This window comes from Microcaecilia unicolor, chromosome 4, assembly GCF_901765095.1.
Source record: "Microcaecilia unicolor chromosome 4, aMicUni1.1, whole genome shotgun sequence".
Classification (NCBI taxonomy): Eukaryota; Metazoa; Chordata; class Amphibia; order Gymnophiona; family Siphonopidae; genus Microcaecilia; species Microcaecilia unicolor.
Genome location: NC_044034.1, coordinates 195621055 through 195647150, shown reverse-complemented (window position 1 = coordinate 195647150; position 26096 = coordinate 195621055). Strand labels below are relative to the sequence as shown.

The 26096-nt window shown below is 45.3% G+C and overlaps 1 protein-coding gene across 6 annotated transcripts in view; it reads left to right on the top strand.

Moving 5' to 3' along the window:
- HPS5 (HPS5 biogenesis of lysosomal organelles complex 2 subunit 2) overlaps positions 1-26096 on the top strand; it is a 379294-nt gene that overhangs the window by 296001 nt on the left and 57197 nt on the right. For all 6 annotated transcript variants that reach the window (XR_003941938.1, XM_030201106.1, XM_030201107.1 and 3 more), the window contains one exon: positions 17214-17746. Coding sequence is in view for 5 of the 6 variants with exons in the window: in XM_030201106.1 (XP_030056966.1) it covers positions 17214-17746 (533 nt within the window). In the remaining variant the exon portion in view is untranslated. The remainder of the gene's footprint in view (positions 1-17213; positions 17747-26096) is intronic.

Sequence of the window (26096 nt, the reverse complement as noted above, 5' to 3'; positions counted from 1 at the left end):
GATGTATGGAAAGTGCTGCATCCCACTGAGCGAGACTACACTCACCATGCAAGGGCACATGAATCCCAGGCCAGAATAGACTACCTTCTTGTATCAGAGGCTATGTTCGGGCAGGTAAAAGATGCGCATATAGGACCATACACTATCTTGGACCACGCATGGGTATGTCTTGACTGGGTAGGAGGACCACGAAAGCACACAAGGGGTTCCTGGCAGTTCTCGCTAGAGTTGGCAGGGGACGAGGTGTTCAAAGCAAAACTTAAAGAATGGGGGGAGGACTATGGAAAACTGAATGAACAGCACAGTGGAGACCCGTTTATATTCTGGGAGGCAGCAAAAGCAGTGCTTCGGGGTGGGATAATCAGTTGTTACCATCATGTCAGGAAAACCCGAAATAGAGAAATATTAAGGTTAAGCTCATTGATATGCAAGACACGCAAGGCCTACGGACAGACACATGCAGAAATACACCGGTCTAGACTCATAGAAACTCAGACCGCCTTGAATATGCTGTTGCATCAGCAAGCAGCTAAATCTCAGCTATATTACAAATTTCAGCTACACAGATTTGGTAACAAAGCAGGGCGCCTGTTGGCGCGACTGGCAAATCTAAAAGGGAAAAAGAGGCACGTCCTGCAGGTTCGGGGGGAACACGGGAATGTGGAGAGGACAGTGGAAAGGATATGTGAGGTTTTTGCTAAATTTTATAGCAACCTATATGCAAAACCTAGAGAGCAAGGTTTGCCGGAGTCCATGTACCTGGATAACTTAGATCTACCTTCCCTCAGCCAACGGGATAAAGATAAATTAAATCAACCAATTACGGTGGATGAGGTGCTCTTGGGAATACAACAAGGGAATCTACTCAAGGCACCTGGTCCAGATGTCATGCGCATAAAATTTTACAAACGGCTAGGAGAACACATCGCACCAACACTGGCCGGGTACTTCAATAATAAATGAGTGGAGGAGTGGCCTAGTGGTTAGGGTGGTGGACTTTGGTCCTGGGGATCTGAGGAACTGAGTTCGATTCCCACTTCAGGCACAGGCAGCTCCTTGTGACTCTGGGCAAGTCACTTAACCCTCCGTTGCCCCATGTAAGCCGCATTGAGCCTGCCATGAGTGGGAAAGTGCGGGGTACAAATGTAACAACAAAAAAATAAAATAAAATAAGATAGTGGACAGGGAACAGGGTCCAGAAGGTCTGTCTCTAGCAAGGATAGTGGTGCTGCCGAAACCGGGGAAGGACCTACAGAGCCCTGAATCATATCGACCAATTTCCCTCCTAAATGTGGAACTAAAATTACTAGCTAAAATAATGGCCAACCATATGAAAAAGTATTACCGAAGCTAATACATGAGGCCCAAACCGGATTTGTAGAAGGTAGGGTAATAGCTAAAAACTTAAGGAAAATCATAGGGGCTTTAGAGAGGAGGAAGCAGAAAGACCTGTGTTCCCTACTTATCAGCTTCGATGCCGAAAAGGCATTTGACAAGGTACATTGGGCATTTTTATTTTCAACGCTGGAAAAATACGGCTTTGATAGTTGGTTTCTATCTGCGGTTAGAGCCCTATACTCGAACCCAAAAGCGCAGGTGTGGGTTAACGGGGTGGAATCAGAGGAATTTCTAATACAAAGAGGAACTCGACAAGGGTGTCGGTTATCTCTGATGCTTTTCGTATTATCACTCGACCCCTTGATCCGAGACATCTTAGGCAGCCCAACGATACACGGTGTACAAGTAGGACAGACAACATTTAAAATAGCAGCTTTCGCAGACGACCTCCTAGTACTGCTCACGGAACCCCAGACATCCTTCCCGGCATTAATGGCAGTGCTGGAGGAATATGGTGACTCTGCTGGCCTTACTTTGAATTTGTCTAAATCAGAAGCGTTAGCTTCATCTGCAGTAGTGCGAAATCTCTGGAGCCACGGGTTCCCCTTGTGCTGGGTGGAGGGATCATTCAAGTATCTAGGGATTAAATTGACTATGGACTTAGACAGCTTATATGACATAAATGTAAAACAGTTATTAGAGAAGACAAGGTCCCAATTAGACGGATGGGAGGGTCTCCCGTTGTCACTGAGAGGTAGGATAAATCTAATACAAATGGTGATATTCCCCAAATGGCTATATCTTTTGCAAACGCTGCCAATGTATTTAAGACGAAAAAACATTTTACAAATTAATAGAGTTTTTGGAAGATTTTGCTGGGCCAAAAAGAAACCCAAAATACAGGCCAAAATGATGTGGGGAAATTGGAAACAGGGGGGGATAGGCTTGCCAGACCTAGCTGTATATAATCAAGCATGCCTTCTCAGAGATGTAGGTGATTGGGTGGGTCAAACAAATGCATTTACGCCATTAGAAAGGGAACATGCATACTTTGCCCCCCATAACGTGCTCACCTTGTTGCATTTGATGCAGGGCCATCTCCCGGCACCATTCAAACGCTGTCAGCTGCTGCAACCCATGCGTAAGGCATGGAAGGCTTTGACTAAACATCTAGGGGGAACACCAGAAACATCAGAATTACTAACATTTAGAGGGAACCAGGAGTTTGAACCGGGACAGAGTAACCCTACCTTTCTTAGATGGGAGTCGCAGGGAATCACAAAGGTGGAGCACATGTTAGGCCAAGACGGGGACATTAAAAAATTTGAGGACTTGCAAGACAAGATAAGGGAACACATGGTGAGACTGTTTCGCATACGCCCAAGCTAAGCACTATATTTTACACCTAAACCAGGCCGCCCTGAGGTCGAAACTTGGGAGCCAAATTACACAGTTTTTCCACGACCTAGAGCCTGGGAGAATCACAGTGTCCACCCTGCATAAAGCACTGCTGCGGTGTACCCCGCCGAAAAATTTAGGCTACATTAAACATAAATGGGAACAGGAGTCAGGGGTGACCCTAGAGAGGTGGGACATAGGAGCTTTGCTAAGACGTATCCCGCTTCTTACTATTGATGAAAGGCTAAGAGAATGTGAATACAGAGTGATCATGCGGGCTTACACTTCGGGACCCACAAGGGACACGAACTGTGTTAAATGTGCTCATAGGTTACACACTTTGTATCACGCCTTCTGGGGATGCCCGAAGATACAAGGCTTCTGGAGGCAGATTCGGAGGTTCATGGCTAAAATGGTAGGGAGACCCATGGGGGGGACGTGGGACCATTACGTGTTAGACACACAACTTGCTTTTCAGACACAAATGGAGGGAACCAGGCTTTGGTGTCGTAAAGCATATCTGCTGGCCCGTAAGGCCATCCTACAAAAATGGATCTCCCCAGATCCGCCTGCATATTGGCAATGGCGGAACCAACTGCACAAATTGGCTACATGGGAAGCAAAAGAGGCAAAGGGCAAACCCGAAAAGGAAGAAACAATTTCTGCTCACCTGGGGCCCATATCTACACAGCCTTAGCTCACGCGGGCGCAATCTGCTTTTAAATCAGTTGTAAATCAGCCTCACTTGGGTTAGAATCATCCATTAACATGCCTTCCCCAGCAAGGGAGGTCACTAAGAGAGGCAGGGATGTGGGGGGGGGGGGGGGGGTTAGAGGAGGGACGATGAGGAAATAGGGATGGAGGGGGTAGGGGGGATGGTTGAATAAAGGAGAAACATTATGCGCCTTAGTATACAAGGGATGAAGGTTGTACACCACCGAGTGGGTGTATGTACTGTACTAACATGTGCATGTGCAAGAGCGCCAAACCCACGTCTATGACTGTTAGCAGTTTATGTTAAGTTATAGAGGGGAGCCACCAGAACAAGGGCTCCACCTCAGATAAAAAGATGTTCCTTTGTTTATTGTTGTATTTAGAATGAAAGGACTGAGAATGAACAAGGATTAAAATACTACATGTAAATGAATAATTAAAAACCCTGACATACGTGTCGTTAATGTGATAACATGGACCAGTAATGTAGGGAGGGAATAGATTAGGATGGGGGGGGGGGGGGGGGGGAGAAAAATTATAGAAAATAAAAACCAGAGACGGCAAACGACGACTCTTCTGAATGAGAGATTGTTACATGTACTTTGTTGTATATTGAGTTGATTGATTTTGTATACCATGATGATTTCTCAATAAAAATGTTGAAACATAAGACAACCTTGGCCGCCTCCCAAAAGAGAACAGGATCTGCCTCATGTTCAGCATTAAAAGTTTTATATTCCATCCATTTATCCCTGATATAGGTTAAAAACTGCGCATCAGTGTATAAATCAAGTGGAAATCCACATATGGACGCTCTTTGATGTTCAGCAACACAAAACTGTAACCACACCATGGCATGATCTGACACCTCTATAGATCCTATCTCCGCCTCAATGATCTCTGAAAAGAAATTCTTGTCCACCAGCAAGTAGTCTATTTTAGAATGTGTCAGGTGTGCTCTAGAGAGATGGGTATAATCTCGTTCAGTAGAATGTAATAAACGCCAAACGTCAACCAGATCCAAAACCTCACACAACAAGGCCAAATCTTAGTCTTATATGCTGTATGATGTTGAGGATTATGAGATCTATCCCATTCCGGATCTGCTACCCAATTAAAATCACCTCCCACCAGTCTAGGGTGTGATTGAAAATCATGCATTTGGTCCAATATGTGTTTATAAAAAGATTTCCTATACAGTAAAACCTCTGTTTTCGTTGACTTCGGTTATCGTCGTTTTCGGTTTTCGTCGTTTTTTGGGGGGTTTTTTCAAAAAATTTGTCTCGGTTTTTCGTCAGTTGCCTCGGATTTCGTCGGCATGCATACTGTACTTGTGTTCTGAAGACAGGGAAAACATTAATCCGGCTTTTCCTTTGGGAGCTCATGCCTCATACATAAATCTTTCTGAGAGGGGAGGAAGAAGGGATTACCCTGAACTCTATAAAGCTGAAAAAGATCCTACTGCTCCGATGCACCAAGACTCTCTTCCTGTTTGCTTTTGACACTTTTGTATTTCTAGTATGTTCCTCCTCCCCCCCCCCCCCCCCCCTCTATTTTCCTGAGTTCCTTTTTTTTTTTTTCCTCTTCTCGGTTTTCTGTCTCTAATTACTCCTGTCTCCGCTCTTTTTCTCTATACTTTATTATCTTACAAGGGTTATTTGGATTCAGGTATGTCACAATGGATATCAGGATGCAGATGTATTCTGTTTATATGGCTTACACAGATAGGTTTGACTTTACTTTGGAGAGTGTATATTGCTGATTCAGTGAATGGGAATGGGGACTTATATACCGCCTTTCTGTGGTTTTTTTCAACTACATTCAAAGCGGTTTACATATTATATACAGGTACTTATTTGTACCTGGGACAATGGAGGGTTAAGTGACTTGCCCAGAGTCACAAGGAGCTGCAGTGGGAATCAAACCCAGTTCCCCAGGATCAGAGTCCGCTGCACTAACCACTAGGCTACTCCTCCACTCCATATTGCATGACCTTATTGTTAAATATCGGTTAGTTACTATGATGTTAGGAGAAAGAACCTTAGCCTATGAAGGGGTGACTATCACAGCTAACTATGAGGGTGAATGCTTATAACCATTGCCTTTGTTACTGTTGTACAACAGCTACCCCCTACCCCCTCTCCTTTATTTTTTTTTTGTGCATGAATGATGTTGAGCTGTGTAAGATACTAGGTATCCTGTCATGCTGAGTGGGTAAGGGAGGGGAGGCTGTTTAAAGGGAATAATAGCTTCACTAAGGGAGCCAACTTTATGTATGTATGGTGGGTGAGTAATACGGGATAGGCCATCTGCGAAGTATTCTGTTAAGGTGATGTGTGAGTGTGTGTGTGTGGGGGGGGGGGGGGGGGTTATCTGTTTTTGGTACAGGGATTTTGGTACCGTTGGGGGCAGATAGCAATTGGTAGTGCCATTGCTGAGTGATTGGGAAGGGGGCTGTTTTTGTGGTGGATTTAGTTTAGAGGGTACTGTAATTTGGTTAGTAGAGGACACTTTGTGGTCCTGGGATGGACTTGTTGGAACTAGGGATTATACGGGGGGGGGGAGGGGCGATTAAGACGTGAGAACTCCAGAGTAGGTGGGGGTTAGATTAAAGGGGAGGGTTTTATAAGGGTATACAAGGTGGGGAGGTGGGGGAAGGGCCTTTTATAGAGGGGGGAGGAAGTAATGTGATTTATGGGGAAGGGGGGATGGGTGGTTTGATGCTCTAGTAGCGCTCTAGAAATGTTAAGTAGTAGTAGTAGTAGTACAGGGATCTTATGAGGACCAAGAGCTGTGGAGAAGACAAAGTTGGTACAGCCGGGTACGTTGGAGGCTGGGACGACATGCCTGGATGTTAAGACAGATGAGCTTTCTTTGCTGGTCATACCTGGGTAGTGTCACATGACAAATTGGAAAATATACTCATGGAATGTTGGAGGTATCGTGTCTCCGATAAAAAGGAAAAAATTTTGCACAGCCTGCATAGGAAAGGAGCTTCGATAGCTTTTCTTCAGGAGACTCAACTAAACTACTCTGAACATTGTAAATTAAACACCTGGTGGGTGGGGGATTACATTGAAGCTCCAGCTAAGGGGAAAAAAACAGGGGGTAATTATATTATTTCATAAAAACTTGCAGATAGAGAAGAAATCAGTAGAAGTGGACCCGGAGGGGCGCTATATTATTGCACAGTTGAATATTGATGGCACCCCTTATGTTTTATGTAATATTTATGCTCCCAATGCCTATGATAAAAATTTTTTACTGTAAACTTATACATAAGCTCCAACCTTATGTGGGTGATCCAGTTGTTGTAGGAGGAGACTTTAATGTTGTGGCAGACCCTCTTTTGGATAAATCACATTCCCCGGGATGAGTTCGTTATGATGGCACTAAGGGGATACCATTACTTTGTTCTACTTTAGGACTGGTAGAGATGTATGGCATCTGTTGAACTCGGGTGAGAAAGATTTCACCCACTTATCGCGGGCTCATCAAACTCAGTTCCGTATAGATTATATCTTAGTAGGGGAAGGTCTCTTTCCGAATATTCATTTGGCTACAATTGATCCCACAGCAATATCAGACCATGCCCCTATTTGGATGGAACTAGGGGGAGGGCAAGCTGGCCCCTTGTTCAGGAGGTGGGCATTTCCATTAGACTTGTATCAAGACCTGGATTTTCAAAATTATATTAAAACTAAGTGGAGGAGTTCAACAGCCAACATAGAACAGACACTGTCTTATTCTGGGAAGCAGCTTAGGTAGTGTTAAGAGGAGATATCATTGCTTATAGTATCACTAAATGGAAGAGAAGAGATGCGGCCATATTACAACTGGAAAAGAATGTCACACTTTGACAGAGCTATGGGAAATGTCCCTCGGAGGAAAACCGAGATCGATATCTAGCCGCCCAGAGCTCATTGTGAATGAACTGATAACATCAAAGAGCAAAAAAGTCAGCCTGTATTATCAATACCAACTACACAAGCATGGGAATAAAGCAGGCCGGTTGTTGGTGCGTTTGGTAAGACAAAATAGGGGACCTAGAAAGGTGTTGACCATGCATAATGCAACGGGGAAACTGGTACATAGCGACGGCGAGATCGTACAGATTTTCGATCGGTTTATCGGACATTATATACACCAACGGAAGGGAATGAAATGGAACTGGAAATATATTTAGGTAGTTTGGATTTTCCTAGGGTGTCGGAGACCCAGATGGTGGCTCTTAATACTCCAATAGGTCTGGATGAAGTGGTGTGGGCATTTGGGAGGAGTGTGTTCTGTAAAGCCCCTGGGCCTAATGGTTACAGAGTGGAATTTTATAAATTGATGCTACCAGATATTCAACATCTTCTAGTAAAATTGTTTAAAATTATAGTGGAAACTCAACATCTACCGGAGTCGTTACGTATGGCGGAGATTGTGGTGTTTCCGAAACCAGGGAAGGACCCATTTCTCTGATTGGATATGAGGCAAAGTTGTTGGCGGGCATCCTAGCTAACAGGCTAGTGCATATTTTGCCTTCACTGATAGCGGAGCCTCAGGTCGGATTCATTAGGGGGAGACAAGTTGTCAAAAATATTCGTACTATGCTGGCATCTTTAGAGCAGGCGCAGATGGCTCATGTGCCCACTTTGCTTGTCAGTTTTGATGCTGAAAAGACCTTTGATAGGGTTGTCTGGGGATTCTTGTTTGCAGTGGTTTGGACCTATGGTATCGAGGGCTTTTTTGCACTGGCTGTACGGACATTATATATGGCACCAGAAGCTAGAGTACTGGTTAATGGACAGATCTCAGAGTCATTCCCTATTCTGGGTGGTACGCGACAGGGATGTCCACTATCTCCGTTGTTGTTTTCTCTGACTTTGGACCCACTGATCAGAGAAATTGTTAGGGGGGGTAGCTTTGGGATCACATGAATTTAAAATCTCCGCCTTTGCTGATGACTTGTTAGTCCATTTGTCTTTTCCTGATAGTTCTCTCCTGGTGCTGTTGGAGAGCTTTGCGGAGTATGGTTCCTTTTCTGGATTTTGTCTTAACATGACTAAATCGGAGGGGTTACCAACTTTCCTAGAGGTTCGTAATTGTTGGAAAGGGGTAGTCCCTTTGAAATGGGCCTCGGAAAGTTTTAGATATCTAGGCATCTCGTTACCTGCTGATCCCTGCAGTCTTTACAAGATTAATGTGGACCAGTTAATTAATGATGCACGTCTACAATTAGCTGTCTGGCATACCTTGCCACTGTCACTTACATACCTTGCCACTGTCACTTAGTGGCAGAATCAGTTTATACCGCATGACTCTTTTTTCCCCGCGGGTTAAGATGGTGACAGAATAAGATGGACATTGCAGAGCTCCGTACCTTCGTTGAGACTGTGGGCAGCAGGTACAGACGGAATCAGCTGGTGGAGCGAACCGCTACTTACCCAAGCAGGGATAGACAAGCGAACCCTCCCCACGGTGACTAACGATAACGCTGAAGCCGAGTCCAGGATCAATCATACCCAGGCCTACCCTGCACCCACACCACCTCTTCGAGTCCACCCGGCGCTTATCGCTGCAAAGACAAACAACATGCGGCGACGCAAGCTGAGGCAAATGGCTCTCCCTCATCGGCTGGCCACATGGAACCGTAGAACCGAACGGCAGCAGACGACGTGATACCCGTATAACACAAAGGACCAACCAAGACCTCCACATGCGATCCTTCAACCGGGCCACAACAACGACTAAATGCAGCTTCCAGCAGACCTAAGCACCTGAACACCGCACAAGTCCACAAAGGCAAGTAACGTTTACCTTCGCAACCCTTATCAGGACGTGAATCGACCTTCTCCATGTGCGATCCCCGGAGACGGGCCATCACAAGTCCCCAAAGGCAAGTAACGTTTACCTTCGCAACCCTTATCGGGAAGTGAATCGACCTTCTCCATGTGCGATCCCCGGAGACGGGCCATAACGCGCCATAACTTGGCGGACTACACCCTTGATCCAGAACCCAGGAAATGAGTGCAGCCCTGCCAGCCGATGCTCCAGCAGAGAAAAGATAAGAACCCAATTTGCAGGGTAACAATCATTGTATAAACTTACTCCTCTGCTTTTTGCTGCATGCGGACTGACTTAGAGAATACCTCTTAGTTTAGTAAGACCAACCAAAGTCTAAGCCATTCAAGCCCTCTCAAAACCTCTAATTTTTGAATTACTTATGTCCCAATAGTATCTCTGCAGTACTGAAGGACTGAATTGTTCCCTACCGCTGAAATAACTGATATCCCTCAAAACATTGTTGCTGTAGTGTAGCACATCATTGTTGCTGTAGTGTAGCTACATCACATGTAGCTTAACATTGTTGCAGTACTGTAGCACAACATTATTGCTGTAGTGTAGCTACATCACATGTAGCTTAACATTGTTGTAGTACTGTAGCACAACATTATTGCTGTATTGTAGCACAAAACTTATGTCCTCAGAACACGGTTGCTGTATTATAACATGGAATTATTCTGATACCAAATTCTGCTGCACTGAAGCATGATATCATTCTGTTACTAAATTCTATTAGTTAGCATAATATAGTAGCAAAATAAGTTAACATAATTAGCATAATATAGTAGTACTATTGTATAATTGATTGGTTATCTTACAGTTAATATACCACCTTTCAACTGTATGTATGCTAACATACTGACATGTCTATTCCACCACACACATTCTTTTGAGCTTCCACATGGAGTGGAACATTTTTTGGTGGTATTCTTCACGTGGCAATCTAGTGTGAGATTTTGATCGATGGTGACTCCAAGTATTTTCAAAGTGTTTGAGACGGGGAGGGAAACGTTTGGTGTGGTTATGGTAGTGAACTTGCTAGTGTTATGTTGTGAGGTGAGTATAAGACATTGTGTTTTTTCTGCGTTGAGTTTTAGCTGAAATGCGTCCGCCCAGGAGTGCATGATTTGGAAGGTTTGGTTGATCTCCTTGTTGATTTCCTTTCATGTTTGAACGGGATGTAGATCGTGACATCGTCTGCGTATATATATGGATTGAGGTTTTGATTGGCTAATAACTTGGCTAGGGGTATCATCATTAAGTTGAAAAGGGTTGGCTAGAGAGGGGATCCTTGGGGGACTCCACATTCAGGTGTCCATGGGGCTGATATAGTCGAGTTAGCTGTTACTTGGTATATCCTTGTGGTCAGGAATCCTCTGAACCAATTAAGAACGTTTCCTCCAATTCCAAAGTATTCTAGGATATGTAGTAATATTTCATGGTTGACCATGTCAAAGGCACTGGACATACCAAATTGCAAGAGAAGTATGTTTTTGCCAGTTGCAATTGTTTGTTTAAATTTATTCATTAAAGTCACTAGTACTGTTTCAGTGCTGTGGTTCGACCGAAATCCTGATTGAGATTCATGAAGAATTGAGTGCTTACTTAGGTAGTTAGTGAGCAGTTTCGTCACTGCGCCTTCCATAAGTTTGATTATCAATGGAATAGATGCCACTGGACGGTAGTTACTACTACTACTATTTAGCATTTCTATAGCGCTACTTTGCATCTTTCGGTAGAGGGGTAAGTAGAATGCTTCCTTTATCTTTTGGGAAGAGCCCATTTTGTAGCATGTAGTTCAGGTAATTCGTGAGGTCTGCTTTGTATAGTTGAGGGGCGGATCTTATAAGGTTAGTGAGACAGATGTCTAATTTGCATTGCAATTTGGCGTATCTTCCGAGCGATTGGGAGACGTCGATCAATAGTGTGTCAAAGTTGGTCCATGATCGGTCTGCTGGATATTCTTCAGGTATTGGGTCTAAACACTCGAGGAGGTTTGCATAATCAGTTGTGTTGATAGGTATCATGAGTTGTAGCTTTATAATTTTTTCTTTGAAGTAGTTGGTGAGATTGTTTGCTGATGGGGTGTCTATGTTGTTAGAAGTAACTGGTGTGGTAATTAATAGTTTGTTTACGAACTGGAATAGTTTGTGTGTCCTTGTAGTCTGATCCGATTTTAGTTTTGTAGTATGATCTTTTAGTTTGTCTGATGGTGTATTTTCTTTGTAGTTGTTTCCAATCGTTAAGTGCGGAGTCATCTTTTTTCTTATTCCATGCTCGCTCTAGTCTTCTGACTTGTGTTTTTAATTCTTTCAATTCTTCATTAAACCATGGTATTGAGTTTTTTCTGTGTGAGGTTCTGGTTTGAAGTGGTGCTATGTTGTCTAATATGATTCTGTATCTGTTGTCCCATTCCTGAAGAAATTGGGGTGAGTCTGTAGGTGTTGACCGTTCATTATTATAGAATTGTTGCCAGAATATTAGCGGGTCTATTTTGCCTCTCGTGGTGTAGGTATGTTGTTGTTTATGTTGTGAATCTTTTGGTCGCCAGTGAAGGGAGAGGTTTGCTTTGTAGTGATCGGACCATGGAATAGCTGTCCATTTTGTATCTGTTAGTGCGAGATTTTGTTCTGATGAGAATTTGTGTGTAATCATGTCTAATGTGTGTCCTTTAATATGGGTGGGCTGCATTGATGCTATGGGAGGCCAGGGAAGCCCTGGGCACTCCCAAGAAAAGAAAGAGGTTTGTCTCCATTTGGACCAAGTACTTACAAAGTATATCCCATAAAGTGAGAAGTGCAGTATTAAATAAATTTTCCACATAGGGGACCATAAAGGATGGTGAGGATAATGGCAACTGGAGTCCAGTAGCACAAAATAAGGCAGAGACACTTAACCAACACCGTAGCATAGGAGTGGGAGGAGGAAGTGACCGAATGGCTCATGAAGTGAATGCGGAATGTTTAATAATAAAGGGGGGAGGGGGATGAGAGGGAGGGGGGAATTAGAAAAGGGGTTCACCACGGTACAAAATACAAGTTATTATTCTTGGAAATTGCAGATAGCATGTAATGTTAATTGTTATATATATGTTTCTATCTTTGTACAAGGATTATGTTAAAGGCAGTAAAAAAAGGGGGGGAAGGGGAGATTGGGAAGGAACTGTAACAACAAAACTTGATGATAACGACCGGGGATTAGTGTACATATGACGGACAAAGTTAGAAACTGTTATGTACTTAATCAAATGATTGTGTTAATCTGTGAAATCATCAATAAAAACGTTGAAACATAATATGGGTGGGCTGCATAGTTGGCCAGTGAAGCTCCCAGAGTTGGAGGAAGTCGTTGCATTCAGATACATTTGCTAGGTTTGTATCCTCAAGGTGAAGGTTGATGTCTCCTGCTATAAGAAGGTTTTGGGTGGAAACACATGTATTTCAAATGAAATCCATGAAATGTGTTTGGTAGTCTTGCCAATTGCCTGGTGGTCTATAAAACAAGATAAGGTTTAGGTGGTCAAGTAGGGTTGGGTGGTTGATTCTAACTGAAGCTATTTCAAGTTGAGGAAGTATGGATTCGGCTATTGTTGTGACGGTGAATTGGGATCTAAAGATTTATAGCTATGCCTCCTCCTCTTTTTCCGTTCCTTGTCCAGTGGGTAATTTTGTACCCAGGAGGGCATAGTTCTAAGATTATGGGATCTTTGAGGTCATGGATCCAGGTTTCACTAATCAATAAGAAGTCGAGATTGTCTGTCGTGATCCAGTCGGATATTGTCATAGTTTTATTAACTACCGATCTGGCATTTATGTATCCCATTTGGATTAGTTGTTAGGGTTCAGTTGGGGTTGAGGATGTGATAATTTTTATTAGTTGTCTATCTTCTTGGTATTTAAGTTTATTTTGTCCCTTCTTTCCTTTCTGTTGATTGTGTCCGTAGTTGGTAGGTTTTCCGTTCCATTTTTTGGTCTTTTGGGTGGGTGTATTGTTTTTGGGTTGTGTGCATGGATTATGTGTTGTGGGTAAATTATTGTCTGTGAGAGGGGTTGTCAGTGCATGGTGGATTAATGAAAGACAGTAGATGGTTAGGAGTAGTTTGTTAGTGTTCATGTTGACGATTAGTATGTGTAGTGCTGCAAGCTCGGATGTAAGTTAGAGTTCAGCCATGCGGAGTAGTGGTGATTGATTGACGTTTATAGTTAAACGTGCAATTCAATTCAGTGTGCGTACTTGTACACAATTTAGTATATTACAATTCAGTATATTGGCAATTTACAGTCTTACAATTCATTATAATGATATGAGGAGCTTAAAAAGGCATAAAAAAAGCATTGTAAACTTTAAAGTCGTTAAACACTTCAGTGGTGCATTGGTTCAGTGAATTTACCCTGCATATATTACATAAACCCTAACCAGCATGTTAACTCAGAGAGCCATTCAGCATGCAGCAGGACAATAGATTTGATCTAAGTACATTCTTTAACCATACAAAGTTAGGATTGTGGTTCTTCAACTGAACCTACAGGTCATCTCAGGAGTTATTCAACCTTACAGAATTAAGTTTTAAGTTCTTCAGTTGAATTCACCATTTACCTCAGGAAGTCTTTCAACCCGTAGCATGTAACATGCGACAGGGCAGTGGAGTTGGTCCATGCAGCAGTTTTATCATACAACATTAGCGCAAGGGCGATAGCATCTCAGTCTGTAGTCTCCGCTCTGCAGCTCTTCTTCTCCACCATGCGCTGTGCCCGAGGCTCTCCAACTTGTGTCTTTCCGCCGTGTATAGTATTGGTTACCTCTCTGCTTATTGCAAAAGGATCTTAAGACTCTTACACGATTTCTTGTACATTTCTGCTTGGGGGGGGGGGGGGGGGGGGGGTGGAACCTAAACTTCCCTTAGAGAACTTAGAGTGGAGGAGTGGCCTAGTGGTTAGGGTGGTGGACTTTGGTCCTGAGGAACTGAGTTCGATTCCCACTTCAGGCACAGGCAGCTCCTTGTGACTCTGGGCAAGTCACTTAACCCTCCATTGCCCCATGTAAGCCGCATTGAGCCTGCCATGAGTGGGAAAGCGCGGGGTACAAATGTAACAAAAATAAAAAATAAAATAAATATGGTCATTGGAGGATTGGGATTACTTAATATGAGGCTACATAACCTGGTTTACCTCCCAGGTTGAAAAGACACAGTCTGTTGCATTCTCTGCGACATGCGTGGAACATTTTATTACAGGCTTTGAAGCAGGACCCCCGATGCACGGACTTTCTGCCACTAGTGAGAAATTTGGACTTTGGACTGGGTCAGGCAAAAGGTATATTTCATAAATGGGCAGTGCAGCGCAGGGGATATTTTATGTTGCTGATTTGTTGCGGGAGGACGGCACATTGCAAACGTTTGTGGAAGTGATGAAGGAACTCCGACCGCACCCTTTAAATTCCTTTGCGTATATGCAGGCCACTCACTATTGTCACACCTTTGGGTTGAGATGTTCGAAAGGGGTGTTTTCATTGTTGAGTTGTCGGCCGAAAAAGATTGTCCAATCTAGTAACAAATCTTCAAAAGAGTATTCTCCAGTTACTTCCTGGTAAAGATTTCGCTCTGCTGGTGAGCCGATGGAGTGAGGATCTTGGCTGTTCTTTCTGGGAGAGGGATGTTTTGCCATTATTACAACAGATTCCAAAAAATGTCTACAGTTCTAATTATAGAGAGTGTCAATTCCGGATTCTTACTAGATCATATTTCTCTCCTCGAAAGGCGTATAATGCAGGCTTCCAAGAGACAAAAAATTGTGCCAAATGTGGAGATCCTAGGGCCACTTTGGCTCATTCCTTGTGGAGTTGTCCACCTATACAACACTATTGGATTGCTTTGATTAGGTATTGGGAGCATTTATTGCATAAACCGATTAATGTATCACCGACGCAACTTATTCTTGGGCAGAGAGCTTGGGGTGCCGCTTTTACTGGCAGAGAGTGGGCATTCATATATAAGGCTGCTGTGGTGGGGAAGAAGTGTATCCTTCAATGTTGGACTCAGGATATAGCCCCCTAACGTTTGGTTTTGGAAGAGTGCATATCATGCTTTGCTACTTATGGACGCAAGAGATGCGCGACTAACCCCGAAGCGTAAGAAAATGTTTTGGTCTGTTTGGGAGTCATATATTTTGGAATTATCCCCTAGAGTATTTATTTATTTATTACATTTGTACCCCGCGCTTTCCCACACAATGCAGGCTCAATGCGGCTTACATAGTCTTCTCATGAAACAGTCCCATATGTAGTGTTTCAAGTGGTTGGTGCGGGGGTTTTACTTGGTGGGGGGGGAAGGAGGTGCATTAGGAAGTGAATGAGAATGGATGGGGGGATAGATCGTTGAATGGTGTGAGGGTTTCAGTTGGTTGGATAAGGTCTTTTTATTTTATGGGGGTTATAAGAATCTAAGTCCCTCTTTGAAGGTAGCCTTACATTTAATGATTCTTCTACCCTCTGAGTATCTTGTTCGCACCTACTGGAACCCAAGGCTGGGAGGGGGGATTGTGGAAGGGGGGGTTTGATAAGAGACAAGAGGGAGGGAAATGGGGGGTGATGGGGGGGAAGGGGGGAGGGTAGGCTTGGGAGGAGAGAATGCTCTGCTTAGAAGGAATTCCATTTTTGATGTATAAAAGTTAAAGAATAGGTGACTGTTCATGATAAGTCTGTTCTAATACCTTGTTCATGGATGTGCATATCTTTCACCGGTTAACTATGTGTTGCATATTTGTCTTAAATAAAAATGATTTTCCATAACGAATAAGGGACAAAAAGATGCCCTAAATAACCTGATAACCACTGGAGGGAATCAGGGATGATCTCCCCTTATTCCCCCAGTGGTCAATAACCTCCTTTCCTCCACCCCCCCCCCCCCCCCCCAAAAGAAAATGTGATGAAAAACATTACTTGCCAGCCTCAGATGCTATACTCAGGTCTATTAGATCAGCATGCAGGTCCCTGGAGTAGTCTAGTGGTGGCTGCAGTGCACTGCAGATAGGTGGACCCAGGCTTCTATTTCCCTCTACCTGTTACACTTGTGGAGGAAACTGTGAGCCCCCCAAAACTCACCAGAAAACCCACTATAGGTGCCCCCTTCACCCGTAAGGGCTATGGTAGTGGTGTACCGTTGGGGGTAGTGGTTTTTTTTTGGGGTGGGGGGTCAGCAGACAAGGTAAGGGAGCAGTGGTCAAATATGTACCTGGTAGCATTGCCCCTAGGGTGCCCTATTGCTTCCCTGAGATGTCAGGGGGACCAGTGTACTAAAAATGCTGGCTCTTCTAAATCCCAATGGCTTGATTTTGTGCGTTTTACACTTGGATGTATTTTTTTCCGAAACTGGACCAAAAAATAAAACATCGAAATCACAAAAACTTCCATTTTCGACAACAAAAGAGAGACGTTTTTCTTTTTTGAAAATGACCTTTGCTATTCAGATTTTGGACGTTTTTTGCAAAATGTCCAAAGTCGAACTTAGACGTCATATCAAAAATGCCCCTCTATGTGTAGGCCTTTAGCGGTATATCAAATGAATGAAAATAAATAAATTCTGGGGTCCTTTTAATAAACTGTGTTAGATTCTAATGCGTGCTTGCTAATGCGTGCTTAATACAGTTTAAAATGAGACACACTCGGGCATCCTTCGGCAACCATGCTGTGAAACATTGGTCTAGAATGTGTATTCTGAGTGTCTGGTCTAAAAGGTGCAGTAATGTGGCCTTTTCTGTGAGTTAAAACTTGAATTCAGTTTGCCTGAGGTCCTGTGGATTTTTTTTCATTTAAAGATCCACCTTTGCTTCAGTACTACAGTCTCCATCCCTTTTCCTTTTTTTCTCATCACTTTTTCTAAATAAACTCTTTGCTTCAATGCCTTGAAAAAAGTTGTTTTCTGTTTTGATTTACAGAGCCAGGCTGCAGGACCCATTGGTTTTGTTCAACATTGAGACCCTGAAGCAGGTCTTGCAGGAGTGGCTTCCACACCTAGAGAAAGCATTTTGCTTCCAGGAAGCTTCCAGCGTGTTAGCTGAGAATCATCAGAATGTGCATTTAGCTAATGGAGAAGAGGGAGAGGTTCTGGAGGAAAAGGAGCCTGACTTAGAGGCTGAAAATTCTAAAGAGGAAGTGGAGAAACCTGCTACCGATTCTAAGGAGGCATCGGATCACGCATTCCAGGTGTACCACCTATGTGTCTTTCCAAAAGAAGTTCAGGAGGACCTCGCACAACTAACAGCTTTGTGTTTAGAACTGAAAATCTTTGCTAATAAGACTGGCAGTTCTGGAGACTGTGCTGAGCAGTCAACAGACATTACTGTCCTTGCTTGCCACTTCATACGCACTTATTTTTCTCTCTTGGACCTAAAAAGACTAAAGCGATGCATTATGGTCGTCTATGAAGACAGTCCCACTGTTTGGGAGACCTATATCCAAGGTCTGAAAGGTAAATGGCTGAACTTTTAATTACATCTTATGGTTGCTTGCTGCTGCTTTGTTTATGTACAGGCCAATATTCAAAGAAAGCTAATGTTTAAATTAAATTTAGTGTCCTAACTTTAGGCAAGCTTCTAAATTTAGACCTGCTTGTTTATTTATACCAACATTTATGTTCCTGAGTTAAGTGCCTAGTGCTGAATCCTAACTAACTTCCTGTGACTTGATCCTGCCTTGGGTCCTGCTCATTTTGTCTCATGACAGTAATTTCCAATATTTAGGGCTTGTCAACTTTGGCCTAAGGCCCACTCAGCAGCAGCTGGTAGGATTCCCCAAGCCCCGCTAGTTGAAGACCTTCTCAAAAGCAGCCAGAACGTTCTGCAGCACAGCTCAGTAGTTGGCAGCTTTCCTGTGCCACCTGATGCCAACATTTGCAAAAACTGAGCATGCACTGAGTGCCAGTGTTGAGTAGCACAGGAAAGCTGCTAAGCAGTCCTGGAGGGAGCTCTGGATGCTATTGAGGAGGTCTTCAGCTGAGAGGGCTTGGGGATCCCCACCAGCTCAGGTTAATATTTTAAGTTCAGATGGGTGTAGAACTGCAGAGAAGACATTGTGCCAGTAGGACCACCCTACAGCAGCAGGGATAGGTGGGAATTGGAAACTTTTATTTAGGAAATAACACCTAACACAGATGCACACGTTGGTTAGGGGTGGATTAGATGAGAGAGATGCCACTGAAAAAGTGTGGAGTGGTTCATAGATGCATTTTAATGTGTTAAGAGAATTTTAAAGAACTAGGTGGAACCAAACAGGGATCAATAGTTTAGTTCCAAAGACTGGGCGTTTAGCATACTTTAGAGCAGATTTTTGCCACCTTGTGGTGATTCCATTCCATATTTGAAAATCTTATTTCCTTGTCATCAAGCAGATGAAGCCAATTACGTATGGGTTGTGTCCATCAACCAGCAGGGGGAGATAGAGAGCACTCAACTTTTCACAGTGCCTCATGGCCAGCCAGCTCCACTGCCTCTTCGGTATTCTCTATCTCCCCAAGCAGGGTGGCTGCATCTTCTTCGAGCTCCATCAAAAATCTGCCTGGGGGTGGCTCCTGGCTTGCCAGTTGTTAGCCGGGGTGTTAGAGGCTATAGCAGCTTCACTTTGAAGGCACATAGGTTAGCCCTTTCCCTGCCTTACCCATGCCCCCGTGGATGTGGACATATTAGCTTGCTTTCCCCTATCCTTTCCCACTCAGTGGATGCAGGCACATTGGTTCGCCTTTCCCTGCCTTTCCCACTCATCTGAGCCTCTGAAGTTCTTATTACCTCTGCTTTCCTCACAGCGTTAAAAAAAAAAAAAATGGAACAGAGGTTTTCCTTTGATTCTTCTTTGGGACCGGAGCTGTGATACTCGGTCCGGTGAGGTAAGAGTGTTTTCTAACTCCTCCGGGGTGGGCCCGCGATCGGGGCGTTTTTGGCATGAAACCGCCATTTTGAATTTTCCCGCCGTTTTTGGCGATGGCTGCAGAGAATGTAAAGCGCTGTTCCCGGTGTGGCAAGCGCAAATCAGCAGCGGGGCTCTGTAAATCGTGTTGTACAGGTGTAAGAGCCGGCCCGAGCATGGCGAGCAATGATTCTTCCCGCTCAGAGCTGGCAGCGGACGCCATTTTGAATTCTCCGCATAGCGCGGCCTCCGTAGAGACGGAGAACCCTGAGCCCCGGGGGGGGGGGGGGGGGACCTCGAATTGAGGCTATTCAGGGAGCGGCTAGCCCCAGACGGGATCTGGGTGCCCAGGGCGAGTTTTTCTCCCCTGATTTTGTGTTGTTATTGCATAAAGCATACATGCTGAAAAGAGCTCTCACTCAAGGGTCGTCTGAGGCCCCTTCTATTGTCCGTGTGTGTGTGTGTGTGTGTGTGTGTGTGTGTGTGTGTGTGTCCCGGTGGATTCTGGCCTTGGACTGCCCGCTGAGGCTATTTTCCCTGATAATTGGCATAAAGAAAAGCGTAGAAGGGCTAATTCCCCTTCAGATTGTGGTGCACCTCCTTTTTCCCCCCCGTGGTCGGGCTGTGAGGATTCGGAGAGTTCTGGCTGGCCTTCATGGTCTGAGGAGCCAGAGTCAGGTGCAGAATTACCACAGGATCTGGATGATCCCTCCGCGGTGAGGATTTTCCACCGTGATGAGCTGCCAGCGCTTATTTCAGATGCCCTACAGGCATAGGCGCCCGGTATAAGAGGCTTGGACAGGCTAAGCCTCCCCTGCTGTGCTCTGAGAGGTTTAAATTGTTGATTTTCCTCCATCCTCACAGCAGGAGCTGCAGTGAAAGCCCTCTAGCCTTGTGTAACCAATTGTAGAAATTGGTTCATGGTTTGTTTACCTTACTGCTGGGAGAGCAGGGGGGGGGGGGGGGTTGGCTGGGTTGCCAGGGAGATATTTAAGGAGGATGACTTCCTGACCTGCACTGAGAACAGATAGCAGCAGAATCGGACAACCAGACAACAAAGGTAGAAAAGATCATTTTATTTTCATTATAGTGTTTGGAATATGTCCACTTTGAGAATCAGGTGCTCAACATTAAAAGTTTATATTTATTTACTTATTTATGGCATTTTATCCCACATTAAACATGAATTAGGGTGTTTTGTGGCTCTGCATGAGAATTGTGATGATATGATCCCTTGTTTCATATTGTTGACAGTCTGCATTTTCCATATGGGTGGTATATTGGTGTATTAGGTTCTGCCCAGTGTAATATTTATGGTACAGTAAGGTTCTGAGTGTGTTTTTGCACAAAGTTGTGCATAGTGTTTTGCAGTTGAGTGATTGTGCTTAGAATATGCTTTGAGCAACCACTTTATTCTTTGACATATGATACATATCTAATATCTAAATTTAATAAAAGGTATTAATTGTGACTTTTATTTTTATTTATTTTTTTCTGTGTGTTATCAGGCAATTATGGATTTAAGCTCCACCCCTGACCCCGCCCCCTTTCGCCTCCCCAAACAGTTGGGCCACCAACCGCCTATGCCTACAGGTCCATTCTATTGAAGAGCCTGACAGTGGCACGGCCTCCTCTGTGAATCCTAGGATGGCTAGTACCAAAAAGCCTGCTCGAGCCTTTCCTTTGCATGACTCCATCCAAGAGCTTATTTCCGCTCAGTGGGCTGACCCCGAGGGACCTTTGAAAGTTTCCAGGGCTATGGGGCAATTATACCCTCTGCGTGAGGAGCATTTGGCTCGCTTTGCAATGTCTAAAGTAGATGCCCTAGTCACTGCAGTGACAGAGAACTACCCTCCCTGTGGAAGGAGGAGTTGCCCTGAAGGATATACAAGACCGTAGGCTGGAAGCAGCACTTAAACGGTCCTTTGAAATTGCAGGTCTTACTGTTCGGGCGTCTGCATGCAGTTCTTATGCTGCTAGAGCCTGCCTGGCGTGGTTGCAACAGGCAGTGGAACAGCCCGGAGATGGAGCGGAGCCCTTCTCGGATGTGGCTCCGCGGCTGGAGTCGGCCTTGTCCTTTTTGGCTGATGCCCTTTATGATATTGTCAGAGCTTCGGCTAAACAAATGGCAGTAGCAGTGGCGGCTCGCCATCTTATTTGGCTACGACATTGGGCAGCAGACATGGCCTCTAAGCAGAGGTTGGTGAAGTTGCCCTTTCAAGGCCTTCTCCTATTTGGTGAGGAGTTGGGAAAAAAAATTGTTAAAGGCCTGGGAGATCCTAAACCCCAGCGCTTGCCCGAAGATAGGCCGAGGCCTTCCTCCAAGGGCCAGGCGGTCCACTCCTCTTATAGACCTCGCTTCCGTGAAGCTAGAAGGTACTGCCCGGGGCTTTCTGCTGGGTTCACTTCTCGTGCCCGTTTTTCAGCAGAGAACTCCTTTCGCTCGGACAAGCGTTCCGCAGCCACCGGCTCTAGGCCTGGAGTTCAGGGGCGACCCTCTCAATGATGGTGCGCCGGCCCCCTCCTCGCTTCCTGTCATCGGACGTCTTTCCCTCTTTGCCGAGGAGTGGGCCAATAGTTCCTCAGATCAGTGTGTTCTGGACCTGATCAGAGATGGCTACAGAATAGAATTCAACGCCCCAGTAAGAGACGTGTTTGTGGAGTCCCGATGCGGTTCTGCCGCCAAACGGGCGGCGGTAGAGGAGACTTTGAAAGGTCTGATTCAGTTAGGGGCCGTGTCCCCGGTACCTCCCGCCGAACACGGCTACGGCCGATACTCCATCTACTTTGTGGTGCCGTGAAAAGGTGGGTCTTTTCGCCCTATTCTGGACTTAAAAGAATTAAACAAGTCCCTGAGAGTGTGGCATTTCCACCCTGCGCTCCATCATTGCTGCGGTACAGCCAGGAGAGTTTCTCACGTCTCTAGACCTGAAAGAAGCTTACTTGCACATACCAATTTGGCCCCCGCACCAGAAATTTCTGAGGTTTGCGGTGTTGGGAAAACATTTCCAGTTCCGGGCCTTGCCTTTTGGCCTCGCCAAAACCAGGCGAGAAGGTATCAGGGTTCACCCGTACCTAGACGACTGGCTCATCAGAGCAGACTCTGTAACAGAGAGCTATCAAGCTACAGCCAGAGTGGTCTCAGTACTTCAATCTCTAGGCTGGGTCGTCAATATGGCCAAAAGTCACCTGACCCCCTCGCAATCTCTAGAATATTTGGGGGCCAGGTTCGACACAGACTCGGGCTATGTATACCTACCCGAGCTAAGGCGGTGCAAGCTTCAGAATCAGGTCTGTCTGCTCCTGAGGATGCCCCGCCCGCAAGCTTGGGACATTGTCCAGCTGCTGGGATCGATGACAGCCACATTGGAAGTGGTGCCCTGGGCGAGAGCGCACCTGAGACCTCTACAGTATTCCCTACTTCAAAGATGGTCTCCAGTTTCTCAGGATTATCAATGCAGACTTTCTTGGCTCCCTGCGGCCCGACTCAGCATGGAGTGGTGGCTCTCAGACAGCATGCTGCGGCGAGGAATGCCGCTGGCGCTCCCCGATTGGTGTCTAGTAGTGACAGATGCCAGCCTGAAGGGCTGGGGCGCACATTGCAAGGGGAAGCATGCCCAGGGTCTATGGACACCCGAGGAGTCGGAGTGGTCCATCAACCGCCTAGAGTTGAAAGCGGTGTTTCAGGCGCTTCTGGCCTTTCAAGTGACCCTGGAAGGATTGGCTGTCAGAGTGATGTCGGATAACACGACAGCAGTGGCCTACATAAATCGACAAGGTGGCACTCAGTGCATAGCCGAACAGATTTGCCACTGGGCCGAGCTGCATCTTCATTTTCTGTCGGCAGCTCACATTGCAGGTCAGAGCAACGTGCAAGCCGATTATCTAAGCAGGCATCAGATCGATCCAGCAGAATGGGAACTAGCAGATGAAGTATTCCTGCAGATATGTGCCAAATGGGGCAAGCCCGTGATGGATCTTATGGCGACAAGTTCAAATGCCAAAGTCCCGTGCTTCAGCAGATGGAGAAATCCTCGCTCAGGAGGGTTGGATGCCTTGACTCAGCCCTGGCCTCCAGGCCTACTATATGTGTTCTCTCCGTGTCCCTTGATAGGGCGCGTGCTCCTGCGGATTCAGCTGCACCCAGGAGAAGTGGTCCTCATCGCCACGGATTGGCCCAGGAGGCCTTGGTATGCGGACCTCCGACAGATGCTAGTGGAGGCTCCCCTTCCTTTACCTCTGGTACCGAACCTGTTGTCACAGGGCCCGGTAGCCATGGAGGACGCCTGCCGCTTTGGTCTTATGGCATGGCGATTGAGAGGGCGCAATTGAGGGACAAAAGCTATTCAAACACAGTCATTTCCACTCTCCTGCAGGCCCGCAAGCATTCCACTTCCGTGGCTTATGCCAGGATTTGGCGTCAGTTTGAGTCTTCATGTGCTTCAAAAGCAATCACACCCATGTGGGCTCCTGTCTCGCCGATTCTGGACTTTTTGCAGGATGGGTGTACAAATAGGCTTGGCCTATAATTCCCTGCGGGTGCAAGTGGCAGCGTTGGCCTCCCTTCGTGGTAAGATTGAAGGCATGTCTTTAGCTGCTCATCCAGATGTGGCACGGTTTCTTAGTGGGGTGCTTCGGCTCCGGCCTTCCGTGCGAGCACCCTGTCCAGCTTGGAACCTGGGGCTAGTTTTGAAGGCCCTGCAGGCTTCTCCTTTTGAGCCACTTCGGCGAGCATCGGAGAAAGATTTGACACTAAAGGCCGTTTTTCTTGTGGCCATTACTTCGGCGATATGGGTGTCAGAGCTCCAGGCGCTGTCCTGTAGAGACCCATTTCTGCAATTCTCAGAGTCCAGGGTCACGGTTCGGACCGTGCCTTCCTTCATGCCTAAGGTGGTTTCAACGTTTCACCTAAACCAGCCTATTTTCTTGCCCTCCTTTGATAAGGAGGAGTTTCCAGAATCTTTTGGGCAGTTGCACCTGTTGGATGTGCGCAGGACTCTGCTGCAGTATCTGCGAGTTACTATCTCTTTCAGGATCTATGATCATCTGTTTGTTTTGCTATCAGGTCCTCGCAGAGGGTCTCCAGCGTCTAAAGCCACTATTGCCCGCTGGCTCAAAGAAACTATTTTTTCAGCTTATCTGCTTGCCGGCCGGTCTCTGCCTGTAGCCTTTAAGGCGCATTCTACCAGAGCGATTTCTTCCTCTTGGGCTGAAACTGGAGCACTCTCTCATCAAGATATGCAGTGCAGCAATATGGGCTTCTAAGCTCTCTTTTGCCCGACATTACAGGCTGGATGTGGCTGCTAGGAGGGATGCGCGTTTTGGAGCACAAGTGCTAGCGCGTTGTGTGACCTGTTCTCACCCTATATAGGGATTGCTTTGTTACATCCCATACGTAATGGCTTCATCTGCTTGATGACAAGGAAGGGAAAATTAGGTTCTTACCTTGGTAATTTTCTTTCCTTTAGTCATAGCAGATGAAGCCATGAGCCCTCCCTGTATGATTGTCTGTATGCTGTGAATCTGTTTCAGGTTCTGTTCTTGTTTCCTGAAGTTCCTTCCTTGGGAGAAAGTTGGAAAACAGTCTTCAGGATTCATGTTCACTTATAGGAGGGATGAGTCCATTCCCTCCAGTTTATGTTTTGGAGGATGAGTTTATTCCCTCCAGGAGGTTGCGTGTATCCCCTCCAGTTATACAATAAGGAGGACGAGTTTATTCCCTCCAGGAGGATGTGTTCATTCCCTCCTTTTGAGTTCATGCCCTTGTTAAGGGGCCATCGTTCGCTGTGAGGAAAGTTCATGTTATTCCCATTGCGGTTTGCCATACTGCTTTGGAAGCTTCAAATATTGAAGAGGCAGTGGAGCTGGCTGGCCATGATGCACTGTGAAAAGTTGAGTGCTCTCTATCTCCCCCTGCTGGTTGATGGACACAACCCATATGTAATGGCTTCATCTGCTATGACTAAAGAAAAGAAAATTACCAAGGTAAGAACCTAATTTTCCCTTCCTGTGTAGCACTGTTAAATGTGGTCTTAACATACTTGCTGCTAGCTAACTTATTGGCTAGTTATAGTTCTTCAGTTGGGTAGTCATAGATCTTTTTTTTTTGTTTTCTGGGGGGGTGGGGCTTTCTTTCTTGGTAAGGTCCTGAAAATTGTTTTAAATCTTCATAGTCACATGTGCCAGTACCTATTTGTTGTGGGTAGTAGTATTTTTTAGGATTTAGGGAATGAGTAAAAGACAGAGGGGCATTTTCGATATATCTAAATCCGATTTTGGGCATTTTGTGAAAAACATCCAAAAATCCAATAGTGAACATGGCTATTTTCAAACCAGAAAAACGTCCCAACTTTTTGTTTCAAAAATGGGTATTTGCTAGATGCAGTGAGGCCAAAAATTAAAAAAAAAGTCCAAGGGGAAAAAAAAGTACAAAAACAAGCCATTGGGATGTATGGGGCCAGCATTTTTAGTAGACTGGCCAAACAGATATCCCAGCAGGGCAGTGGGGCACCCTAGGGGCCACTGCAGTGGACTTCACATAAAAGGTTCCAGGTACACATCTTGCCTTTACCGTCTTATATTGTAAGGTGAACCCTCCAAACCTGCCAAAACTACTACTACTTGTACTTATCATGTCTGTAGTGCTTACTAGATGTACGCAGCGCTGTACAAAAACCTGTACACAACTGTACTCCATTACACTACTACTACTACTTAACATTTCTAGAGCGCTACTAGGGTTACGCAGCGCTGTACAATTTAACAAAGAGAGACAGTCCCTGCTCAAAGAGCTTACAATCTAATAGACAAGTGAACAGTCGGTCCGATAGGGGCAGTCAAATTGGGGCAGTCTGGATTCACTGAACGGTAAGGGTTAGGTGCCGAACGCAGCATTAAAGAGGTGGGCTTTAAGCAAAGAC